The sequence below is a fragment of the Meleagris gallopavo genome, chromosome 12 (assembly GCF_905368555.1).
Source record: "Meleagris gallopavo chromosome 12, MGAL_WU_HG_1.1, whole genome shotgun sequence".
NCBI classification, from domain to species: domain Eukaryota; kingdom Metazoa; phylum Chordata; class Aves; order Galliformes; family Phasianidae; genus Meleagris; species Meleagris gallopavo.
The window spans coordinates 16889075-16900777 of record NC_139415.1 but is presented as its reverse complement, the minus strand read 5'-3'; the positions used below and the strand labels follow the sequence as shown (position 1 = coordinate 16900777).

General features: G+C 41.3%; 1 protein-coding gene across 1 annotated transcript in view; it reads right to left on the bottom strand.

Moving 5' to 3' along the window:
* Positions 1 to 11703, bottom strand: part of ALDH1A3 (aldehyde dehydrogenase 1 family member A3) — a 35096-nt gene that overhangs the window by 11659 nt on the left and 11734 nt on the right. Inside the window, exons 4-8 of the mRNA XM_010717554.4 lie at positions 11042 to 11171; positions 10489 to 10550; positions 7633 to 7761; positions 4843 to 4956; positions 857 to 959 (exon numbers count right to left, since the gene is read on the bottom strand). Coding sequence (XP_010715856.2) covers positions 857 to 959; positions 4843 to 4956; positions 7633 to 7761; positions 10489 to 10550; positions 11042 to 11171 — 538 coding nt within the window. The remainder of the gene's footprint in view (positions 1 to 856; positions 960 to 4842; positions 4957 to 7632; positions 7762 to 10488; positions 10551 to 11041; positions 11172 to 11703) is intronic.

Here is an 11703-nt window from a genome sequence, read left to right as displayed (position 1 = left end):
CAGCTCTCTTATTATTTCCACCCCCTCTCCTGTCTTTTGTCTGAGACTAGTTCGCCACAGCCACAGATATCTTCTTCCATAAGGAGTCATGGAGGGCATTAACCATTTCTGTCTGCAGTGGGAATTCAAATGTGGATTCCTAAATAAAATGCAAGTTCCCAAAGACTTGTTTCAGCACTGACTGTTTAGAAAGCAACATGCCCTTCTGTTGTACAGCCAGCTCAGACCCTCCCCTTGCAGTACTCACAGTTAGTAGGTGACACAAGTAACTCTGACATTCAATCTCCACTGTACTACACAGAAGAGTAGAGATTATTTTTCTCAAGCCAAAAAGAATTTTCAAATGGTAGCCACAGTTTACACATCTTATAGTGTTCCTCACTAATGCAACAGTCACAGTGTACCATGTGAAATGAGTTGTACAGGCTCCCAGGATAGAGGTGAAAGCTGGATTAGATCAGGTCCTATGGAATTCTCCTGTCATATGAACACCTGGGGTGGAGGGTTATATTTTAGGAAACTGCTTTCCCCACCACTTCGCTCAGGCTATGCTGTACCACAAACCAAAGAGAAGGTACCACAACAGCAGATGTGTACAAACGCAGGATTTGCCTCAGCTACAGCCATCCCCAGGGAAAGCAATGAGGTCTCCTCATTTTTCATGGGAATGGTCCCCATGCTGGAGAAGAGCTCAAGTGCAGCACGAGGTCATCCTGCTCTTAAGCAGAGGTTTCCTCCAGCCTTTAGGATGGAGGCAATAGCAAACACCAGCCCTGCTAGCTGCCAAAGGACAGCAGAGGCAAACAGAGCACCAAGTTGTCTCTTACAGCAAATAAACACAGCAGCCAGTACTTACAGTCTGCATCTGCACACACAATGCAGGGGTTTTTTCCTCCGAGTTCTAATGTCACCCTTTTCAGGTTGCTTTTAGAAGCAGCTTCCTTGATCAGTTTCCCAACCTGCAGCATTGAGACAAAGAACGGACATGGGCAGTTCCCCCTAAAAGTCTTAAAACGTGTGAAGTGTGATGTCAAAAAAGGTCAAAGAGCCTAGCAGGCAGCTGAAGCAGACAGAAGTTAGTGCTAGCACTCTTATACAGTTTGAGTTTCCTTCTGCTGTGTTAAGCTGGGTCAAAACCAGCCCCAGAATGAATGCCTGTTTTAGGCAGACCTGAAATGATGGGCTACGTGGGAGAACTACAGAAACTACATTCTGAAGTTACCTGCTACCCACAGCTGCAGAACAAGGCATCTCCCACTCAACACCAGCACTCTGTGAGGCTCTGAGGGTTATTTGTAAAGTGTTACTGTTACAAATCAAGAAATCAAGAATTCAGCTTCTTCAGATAAAACTTTCCAGTTTCTGACTGTTTGGGCTGAGCTGCTCCACAGCTGAGTCATATCCCTTCCAAGACAATATCTGACAACATCAGCAGATAAATTCTGGCTAGCTTTGCTGTGGCACTCTCTGCACAGCAGCCTGCTCTGGTAATCTGATGGAAATTATCTGGCCAACTCCCTGAAGAGAAGGATTTACTCTCATTCCACATTGTAATCCAAATAACATCAAACCAAGGGTATTTCTCCCCAGTTCCCCAGAAGAAAAAAAAAATACCTTTCCTATTAAATGTTTTCCCAAATTATTTCTTTGTTAGGCTGCTAACAAAGGAATACCAACAACAAACTGTTAACACCAAAACAGCGATTTCTCTTCCCTTTGAAAAAAGAAAAAAAAAAATGGAACTCCTCACAAGAAGAGTGCAAATCAAGTGTCAGTATAATTTAGTAATCTAATCTTGTTAGAGATTGTATGGATTAAATCACTTCAGGAGTTTCAGTTATTAAGCATTTTATTTTAGGTGACTTTATTTTGCATCTGCTTTTCTTGTATCTTACCTTGGTATACAGCAATCAACTTCATTTCTGCCTAAAAATATTGTTGCCCTGCAATGCAGCTGTGAGCAAGGAAAGCATGTGATGACATCAAACTGAGTGGTGTAGTTGACACAACAGAAGGAAGGGATGCTATCCAGAGAGACCTGGACAGGCTCAAAAACTGGGCACGTGAAAATCCAATGAGGTTGAACAAGACCAAGTGCAAGAAATGGCACTTTAGTCAAGGTAGTCCCAGATAGCAGTAGAGACTGGGAGAAGAACTCAGCGAGCACAGCCTTACAGAGGATGCAGCGGACTGGGGGGGATCCTGGTGGACAAAAAGCTGGACATGAGCCAGTAATGTGAGCTTACAGCCCAGAAAGCCAACAGTATCCAGGGCAATAACAGAGGGGTGGCCAGCAGGGAGAGGTAGGAGACTGTCCCCCTCAACTCTGCCCTTGTAAGGCCCCATCTGAAGTACTGCATCCAAACCTGCGGGTACCCAGTACAGGAATGACGTGGAGCTGTTGGAGAAGGTCTAGAGGAGGGCCACTAAGATGATCAAAGGGCTGAAGTAGCTCTCATATGAAGAAAGGCTAGGAGCTGGGCTTGTTTAGCTTGGAGAAGGCTCAGTGAGGGGAAATCTCACTGCGGCCTTCCAGTACTTGAAGGGAGCTTACAAGCAGGATGGGGAACCAACTTTTTATTCTGATAGTGGTAGGACAAGGGGGAAATGGATTTAAACTAGAAAAGGGGAGATTTAAGTGAGCCATTACAACAAAATTTTTTGCTCTGAGGGAAGTGAGGCACTGGAACATGCTGTACAGAGAGGTTGTGGATGTGCCATCCCTGGAAGCATTCAAGGCCAGGTTGGATGGGATACTGAGTACCTGATCTAGTGATTGGCAACCCTGTCCATGGCAGGACGGTTGGAACTAAATGTCCTTTACTGACCCCACCAACCTAAGCCATTCTATGTTTCTATGAGGCAGCTAGCTGGCAATTCTAAGTCAGCATTTCTCATGGTTTGCCCTCATAACTCAAGTGGAAGTCCTAAATGTAGAAGTACAGATCAGTTCTAATCACTTAGCAGCCTAACCCTAGAGACAGGAGAAATAAAGTGATGCATCATGCTGCAGATGAACATAACTATGCAAGAAGTGTTACTACAAGCTAGCTGGCCAAGGAGGAGCAAGTTAAACTGAGGGAAAGGAAGAAATGTAGATGGGAAAACTCTCATAGAGTCTAGTCTGTCATCAGCATTTTCAGGCTGGCACTGAGCCCAAGCTGGGGCTTAAAAACTAAGTCAAAATGTATTTTGAATTAGCTTTACTTCCTGGCTCAGAAACAGTAGCATTATGCTGCAAACACTGCAGAGGTGCAGCTGAACTCACAGATGGGTGGAGGGGGAAGAAAACACTTCTAAAATCACACACACATTAGCAAAGAATCCATCTCCCTTGGTGCTTCCTGCACACCCATGGATTAGAAAGACAAGCACAGCATCTATAGGAGTTTTTTTGCCCATAGGCTCCAGCAGCTGAGGTTTTCCTTATGCCCCTAATCCACAGGATACTCCTTTTTCATTAAAAACCCAAACAGATTCATGTGGGCTGGAAAAGTCTATAAGCTCTATTGTTTTCACACAGCTAGCATCTAATCTGGGCTAAAAGCTTATGATCTAGGATTTGGAGAGAAGTAGGTATCTGGATAAACTCTGAGATTAGGCCAACTATCAGGAGAGTAATTGCTCACTGAACTTTTACTTTGTGTTCACATTTGTTCCCATTATTTCTATACAGAAACAGAGGCTTAACACACACTCTCTTTTGGGTTAAGTATCTACACAAAGCCACTAGATGGTACTGTTGTTAAGTGCAATAGCTTTTGAATGTTTAGTGATTTACCTTTATTGACCAAGAATTCCATTCAAGGTAATTAGCAATAATTAAGTAACTTGATGACTTCATGCATTCTAATACCTATACTCGTAACTGCAGAGTATAATCAAGTGATCATTTCCTTGAATAATATTATTCTTATAAAAGTGAAGAAACTACGTTTGCCTCAACTGAACCCATTGGTGTTAGCATTTCCATTCTTAGCATGCTGCCCCTTCTTCAGGGTGTGTGCATAAACATTGCAAGAAAAATCTAGAACAGCGAGTGGAAAAAGTCACATTTATAAGCATGCTTTTGTTTGAGAAATTGCAGCAACGATTGCTAGAGACAAATTCATGTGTATGTCACAGCTGTATCTCAGTTCTATAGACCAGGCCAAGCCATGCATTCCGTTCCCCTACACAGATGAGGATGGCTGTAGGTGTCTGATACTGCAGAGGCCTCACTGCCACCCCCCTCCTTCGCAAGGCAGCTATAGCTGTTTACAGGAAAAAAACAAATAGGAAGGTGCTTTACTGTGCAGGTATCAAAAGACACTCACATGTTAATCCCATCCGCATCACTGGAGGAAGTCGTAGGCACAGGGCCATGCTTTTATTCAAGTCCTAGCTCCTCAGAGTTAAGTAAAGCCAAGGAAGAATTCTTCAGGGCTCTGAATGACATGTTTTCTAGTTACACACATATGCAGGGCAGGATTAACAGGCAAACTTGCCCAGAAGCTCCATCAGGTCAATGACATGATGTTAAGTAACTGCCAGTCACTCCTGTAGAGTGTCTTACCTTGTGTCAGAAGATCTACTACAGATCTTATAGATATGTGGCAGTATGGCAAAATCCCAGTTTACAGAGGTGGGATTGTCACAAGCACAGGAACTGGTAGTAAAAAAGAGATGGACCTGACCTAGACAAATCCTGAACACTTCTAAGAAATCCTGTCTCACAGAGCACGATGGAAAATAGTGCTGGAAATCACTTATATTTCATTGGCATTATCTATTATGAATTGCTGCCTTAGAAGAAAATACAAAGAGGCACAGTAGGTGTTTTATAAGGAATCCATGACCTACCTTTGTCGATCCAGTAAAAGCAATTTTATCAATGCTCTGATGGGTAGAGATGGCTGCTCCAGCTGTGGGGCCGTAGCCTGGCACAATGTTCACCACACCTGGAGGGAAACCCACCTAAAATAGAGGTTAAATACAGCTTTGTAGGGAGGGATTTTGAACACTCAGAAGCCTCTCTGCACTCCTGAGAGCTACAGTTCAGTTCTCAGGATGAATTACTTGCCCTGTATTCTTATGGATGAGGACCAACCCTAAAAACAACCACAGTAATTTCTATAGCATTTCCCTTGCAAACATTTCTATAGCATTTCTAGGAAGGCTGTGCAAAACTCCTTTATCTATGTAGCCTCACAGAAGATAAGTGAGCAAAACTTAGCCTGTAATAATGAACAGCACCACCTGAATTTACTAATCTCACTGAAATCAGGTTAAGGACACAAACATATATTTGCCTATTAACATACAAGAAACAGATATGCAAAAAAAAGTCTTTAACATGCCTAGTGAATGATAAAGTACTTCAAAGCATATGTAGAACTTGAAAACTGCAAGCTGCAGACAAGGAGCCCAAACTACATACATCAGTATTTTCCAGACTTTCCAGTAACACGGCTGTGTGCTATCAGCTGGAATAGATGTGGGTGAAAATAACAGCCATGCCTAGGAAATGCCAAGGCTCAGTAAGAATTCTTGGAGGAGTCCCAATATCAAATCAAACAAGAGCAAGTCTTTTGGCCAAACTTGGCCCCCAGGTACTTCTTTGCAGATGGAGCCAAGGGGTAAATGAATGAAAGTTTGTTTTGAACAAAGGTTGACATTTGTGGTTCTTCAGGGGCCAGAGGGATTAAGAAGTCAGTAAAACCTCACTAGATGATGGGCCTAATAAAACAGGAACACAAGAGCAGATGGTAACAGACGTATGCCAGTTTCCACCACATTTACAACTTAGATTATCCAAATAGTAATTTTGCCAAAAGAGACAAATGGTAAAACTTCAGATGAAATTCTAGCACAAGGAGAAGTGTGGGACTTACTGGTCTGTTCTTTACTTCCTGAAATAATAGTTTCAAGGATTAAGATCTTCTAAGCTAGCCCTTCCCAGCTAGCCCTTCCCTACCACTGATTGCAAAGGTAGTTTTCCCTGCATTTGCTAACAGTAGAATGGCAGAATATTAAACGCCTGCTTCTTTCCTTTTGCCCTTTCCACACAAAATCTCACTACATGAAGCTGTTCCTTCCTACTACAGAAGAAAACTGAAATAATTGTTTATGTATTACCTTACAAAAAATTGCTTTGGTAAGATTTTTGGTTGTTTTTTTTGTTTGTTTGTTTCTTTGTAAATCAGGACAATATGATTCTACTATGCATGTGATAATAATAAGTGACAGTTCAATAGAGTTTGCATTTTGGCTAATGAGTTTTCAGAAAGAAATATTGAATGTCAAACTCTGCAAGTAATGGTGTTTGGAGTCAGCAGCAAAGCCACAAGGAAGCAAAAAAGTGGTTCAGGTCTCCCTGAGCTAAGTTTTTTTCCTGTTTTTCTGCAAAAATGAAAGCCAAAATATTTTGGCAGGCCTCATATTATTTCATTCAACCAAACACGTAGCTTTGCTTGTATACCAAAAATCACCTGCATCCTTTTAAAGATTAAAAAAAAAAAGTTAAACTTGCTCTTCTAAAAACCCTCAAGAAATCTAGCTGATTTTGGGTGGAGAAAGGGGCACCTTCAAATCAAATTATTCTGCCCTAATTATACTTCTGTATTAAAGCACAACTGCAATAAGTAGACAGTTTGGACTTTAGCTCAAAATATTAACCTTACCAGAACAGAGCTGCTTTTTGTTGGGAAATGCTATACAAGTGTTTAAAGAGCTGTATGTCATTCTGACATACAAAAGATCAGTTGCATGGCAGGGCTACTAGAAGTAACAACAACTGCACTCTATCCTCACTAAACTTGTGTAATCTTATCAAGAGAATGAGCAGCAGGAGAGACTTAAGTGGAAGTGCTTTTACACTTCCTTTGCAGGCAAAGAAGCCCTTTGTGTCAATTATTAACATATCCTCCTGTTTCATCTATCCAAGAACAGACAGAATCATCATTAGACTGAGCCTAACAAACAGACTTTTCCAGTTGAGAGGCAAAAGCATACCTTCAAACCTCTTAGTTTTTGTTCACAGTTAGTCATGACATTAACTGTAGGAAGCTGAGGATGTATTAACCAGTCCTGGAAGGCACTGTGCACCTCCCACCATATCTATAACTAGATCTGAGGGCACTTGGGATCCTACCTGACAATACCTGAGTAACACTGAGATCTCAGCTTATTCTCTTCCCTTTGCATCTACATAGGAGTTGATCTTAAAGACCAGATGTAGCTAAATTCTTCTTTAAGCCACAGAAATATGAAGAATTGTTTATTATGGCAATCACTCTTTTTTTTTTTAATTATCTCACTTAAAAACTCACTGTTGTCTATCATATTCCTTTTTGTCCCATTGCCTAATAAAACTGAGCTTTAATCTTTTGCTCATTTGGGAAAGTAAAAGGCAAGGAAGAAAGATAAAAGCATCAGCAGCTTCCTAGAGAAGGAGGAGAGCCTACAAGTTCTGTGCTCTGTTACCTGTCATCCAGCCCCTGCCAGTCAGGAAGGCCTTTGGGAAAAGAGGCAGAACACAGGTGATTCTCACACCTCATCATATATTTAACATCTTTCAAACCTACTCAGACAATTCAAATTCTTACGGTCTTAGAAGAAAAGAACCCAGGTGTGTAATTCAGGTTTCCTTACCTCCTTAATCAGCGAGCCAACGTACAGTGATGTTAGAGGAGTTTGTTCAGCTGGCTTAATAACCAAAGTGTTTCCACAGCACAGCGCCGGTGCCATCTTCCAAACCAGCATCAGCAATGGGAAGTTCCACTGCAAGAACACAAGGTCATTTGGATCAGCCACCTACTCACTTCCATGCAGCACCTCTCTCACCTTCAGACAGCTCAGGGAGAAACCAGCAACTGGGAGCATAGCCATAAAGAAAAGTGTTTGTTTACAATACTGCATTTTCTTGGACTACAGAGCATATCTTCCTGTACCACACTGAGACCCCAAATATTGTTGGCAGTCCTCAAGTTGACTCTAATTCGAATAAATCTTTGCATGATGCAACCTCATTGCTCACAGAAGTCTGATCACACTTGCTATAAGATCTTGTTTGTTCATAGAAACCATGGTGAAGGTAGTATTCTGATGCATCACTTTTGTAAAGTCTTTATATGGGAGAATTGAAGCTGCTCATTGAAAGAAACTCAGTATTCTGTATTAGCTAATCCCTGAGGAGTTAGGAGTTACACAGTATCATTCATTTCCAGGTTTATAATTAGAAAACTTCAGTGGATTGTTCAGTCATGGAAGTCAAGGCAGCTCTTAGTTTCCCTTCATTCTGTAAAATGCTCCTTTCCAATTAGTTTTCTTATTTGGAATTAGGAACAAGTCCACATCAGCTTCCCCTGTGCTAATCTGTCTCACGGTCATGTGTATTTGTAGATTTTTGGAGCCTAAGCAAGAAGTGGAAAAATCTAGCTCACACTGAATCTCAGTAAAGGTCATTTGGCAACAGAAAGGATTTCTTCATTAAAAATAATTAATGCTGCTTTAGGAATGATGGAAGTGGGCCAACAATAAGGGGACTTCTTGTCAAGTTTCAAGCCATGGGCCCTCAGCTAGCAAGAAAGAAGCAAAGCATGTTAGTAATCCACAAATTCACACTTAAAATCTAAACTGTTAATTTATTTATAAGAGATGAGTTCCACTGTAACCCAGCAGCCCTGAGATAAAGTGGAACTTCAGCTGATGTGCTGCTCTTCAGCTTTTCTCTCTCCCTTCTCCTTTCCAGACCTGTTTCATTTCAGTGATTTCTCCGATGGCCACGTTCTATGATTTACCCATTTGTCTTTTTCTCCTAAGCCTTCCTGAAGGCCTGAATTCTCATCTTCAGCCACCTGCATCTTCACTACTTTTCTACACTTTCAGAGCACAACATAACTCTGAGACATTTCTATTGCAGAATGGCTGGTGAAAGCAACAGTTAGAAACGGATATGAAGGCTGCCTAACAATATCACCCTGGGATAAAGTTCAGTCATATGATGCACCTTCTAAAGAGTGCCCCTCACTAAGAGGGTTGTTTAAGTATAGTCAAGCCACAGTAAAAAGGGAGGATTGTTAATTGGCCTAGGGAGACATGCAGAACAGTGACAAATCCTTTTATATCAGGTTGGAATAATCACATCCACTGACTGATCGTGTTAGAGATCAAACTGGAAAAAAAAATTGAAGAGGATTTGTTCTAAGTAAACTGGAGACAGATGTAGCTTTGTTGACCCCAATCATGCTTTTTGCAAACATTGTTGAACTTGAAACAAATCTGGTCTTATTGTATTTATTGCTAGTGTAAGGCCCACCTGAAATAGTAGAAGTCCCACTATTTTCCCTTTCAGTGGCCCTCCAAAGCATCCTACATGCAGGCTTTTAAAGTGATCGACTCCAAAAGTGCTTCTGAGTGCCAAAGGCAGCTTAAGTATAACAGTAAAATATCTTTTAGTGATGATCAATTAAGTTTACAACACTAATGATCATTGTTGATATACCTGATGTTTTGATATTGTGTCACAAATTCTACCTGCTTACAAGCAGACACTTTGCTTATTCAAGCAGAAAAGCTATGCAGATGTCATTAAGCCAAATACCTGATAACTAGTAACAACTGTTTCCCAATTTGCCTAATCCTCATAGGGCAAAATAGACTTTACCATCTTATCACCAGGTTTACTCAGCTCAGTCCAGCTAAAGGAAAAGGCAAAATTTCTCCAGATGTCTTTGGGAATTGGTCCAGACCTGGTATCCACAGGGTCCAGAAAATCCCAAACCACATATGCATTTTATCCCATCTCCCTTATAACCTGATCCCATGGGTCAAAATATTCCATGGACTCCACTGATCCAAGTATCCAAAGAATCTTGGCACACCACCATTTGCCTCATGGCCTGTAGGATACCACGTTCAAAGCATTTTACAACCAGTCGGGAATAAACTATGTCTCCCATATAGCTGTAAAGTCTTTCTGGTTGTCTGTTTAAACAAAGCAAGCAGCACATACTAAAACTGGAGGTATTTCAAGAACTAGCCACACTGTCCCCTAAGCAGAGAAAGAGAGCTCAAGGAAAAACTGCACTCAGTGAGATTTGATCACAGAAAGCTCAGAGAACAGCCAGGAGTTATTAATAGTGGATATGATCTGAAACTCCAAACTATGCATCAGCTCTAGGCAGCAAGAAGCTAGTACATGTAATGACAAGATGGTTGTCCTAGCAGTTGAAGAGTCAGAGAGCTCTGACTGCTCTCTGGTGACTGCTGTCATCCTTAGAGAGGAACAGAGCAACTGATTAGAAGACCCACCCTTCCATTGCAGAGGATTTTGCACTGCCAAGAGCAATTGGCATGGGGGTAAAACAAGAAACTACATCAAGCAACTGAAATGGGAGTTCACTGCAGAACAGCTGCACTGAACTAGGAATCAAATGGCTGCAGTACAAGATAGGGAAATGCACATACGCTTCCTCCACTTCCAAGGGCACCATTGCTGTTACTTACTGGAGTTATAGCTCCACAAACACCCATCGGTTCATGCCTAGTGAAACAGACAAAGTTTTCATCTGCAAAACAAAAGAATAAAGGAAAAAGAGAACAGTAAAAATATTTGCTTCTATAGGAACAGTTAAGATGACTGCAAACAGAGAGGTTGGAGACAGATCCAAAACCACATTACACAAAGAATCCTATCTCTGCTGATCTTAAAACACCTCTGGGTGACCTCAAATGGATGAGGATCCGCTTCAGAATAGGTCCAAGGGCGCAGTGTGATTGCTCTATGTCTGTAGTCTAGAAGATCTTTTGAAAAAAAAAAAACTCTCAACTATTAGAATATCTGACAGTGTCCTTCCATTATTTTCCCAGAGATCTAGCCAGGCATTTCTAGTCCTCAGTTGACTAGAATCTCAGAAGATACCTACTTAAAATCCACCCTGAGACAGAAAATAAATGCCTTCCATTGCAGGTTTTCAGAAGCAGATCTTTCCATGCCTCTCACTTGTCCAATCAAGTCTGATCCCTTTCCAGTCCTGATTTTGGGTGTGAAGGAACTTACCCACAGGGATAGTCCTGCCCTGGATTTTATCAGCCCATCCAGCATAATAGCGGAGTGTCTTTATACAACCTTCCAGGTCAATGAAATAAGCCTGCAGAAAAGGTTTTCCTGTGTCCATTGTTTCCAAAGTCTGAAAAAAAAAAAAAAAAAAAAAAAAAAAAAAAAAAACCCACAAGCTATGTGCATTGTCAAACACATCCATAGTTTTTTTTCTTAAAAACAAAAATATCTTTCAGAAAAACACTCAATTTTCTTGTGTTTTGTGCTGCGGAGACAGTTTCCTTTCCTCACTTTAAAGGAAGATCTAGTTAATACAAGTCAGGTAGAATAGAGACAGCTAGACCCACTAACACTGATACATGCACAAGTTACTTTGCTCAATCACTGCAATGAATGCACATTTTCTGTAAGAGCCCAGGAGGTGGCTATGGGTGGGATACAGGGCTGTGGTCTGGAGCACCATTCTGAAGGAACGCAAGTCCCTTGACTTCACTGTATCTGACCTTCTGACACGGATGTTCTGGACTCCAGATGGTGTCACTAAAATCAGCCTGACCCACTTTCCTTTTATTTTTTGTTTCTTTGTCCTAAAAGCAACCTCCAAAATGCCTCTTTTATCCACAGGATGATATTTTATTTTTTATTTACTTATTTTTTAAACA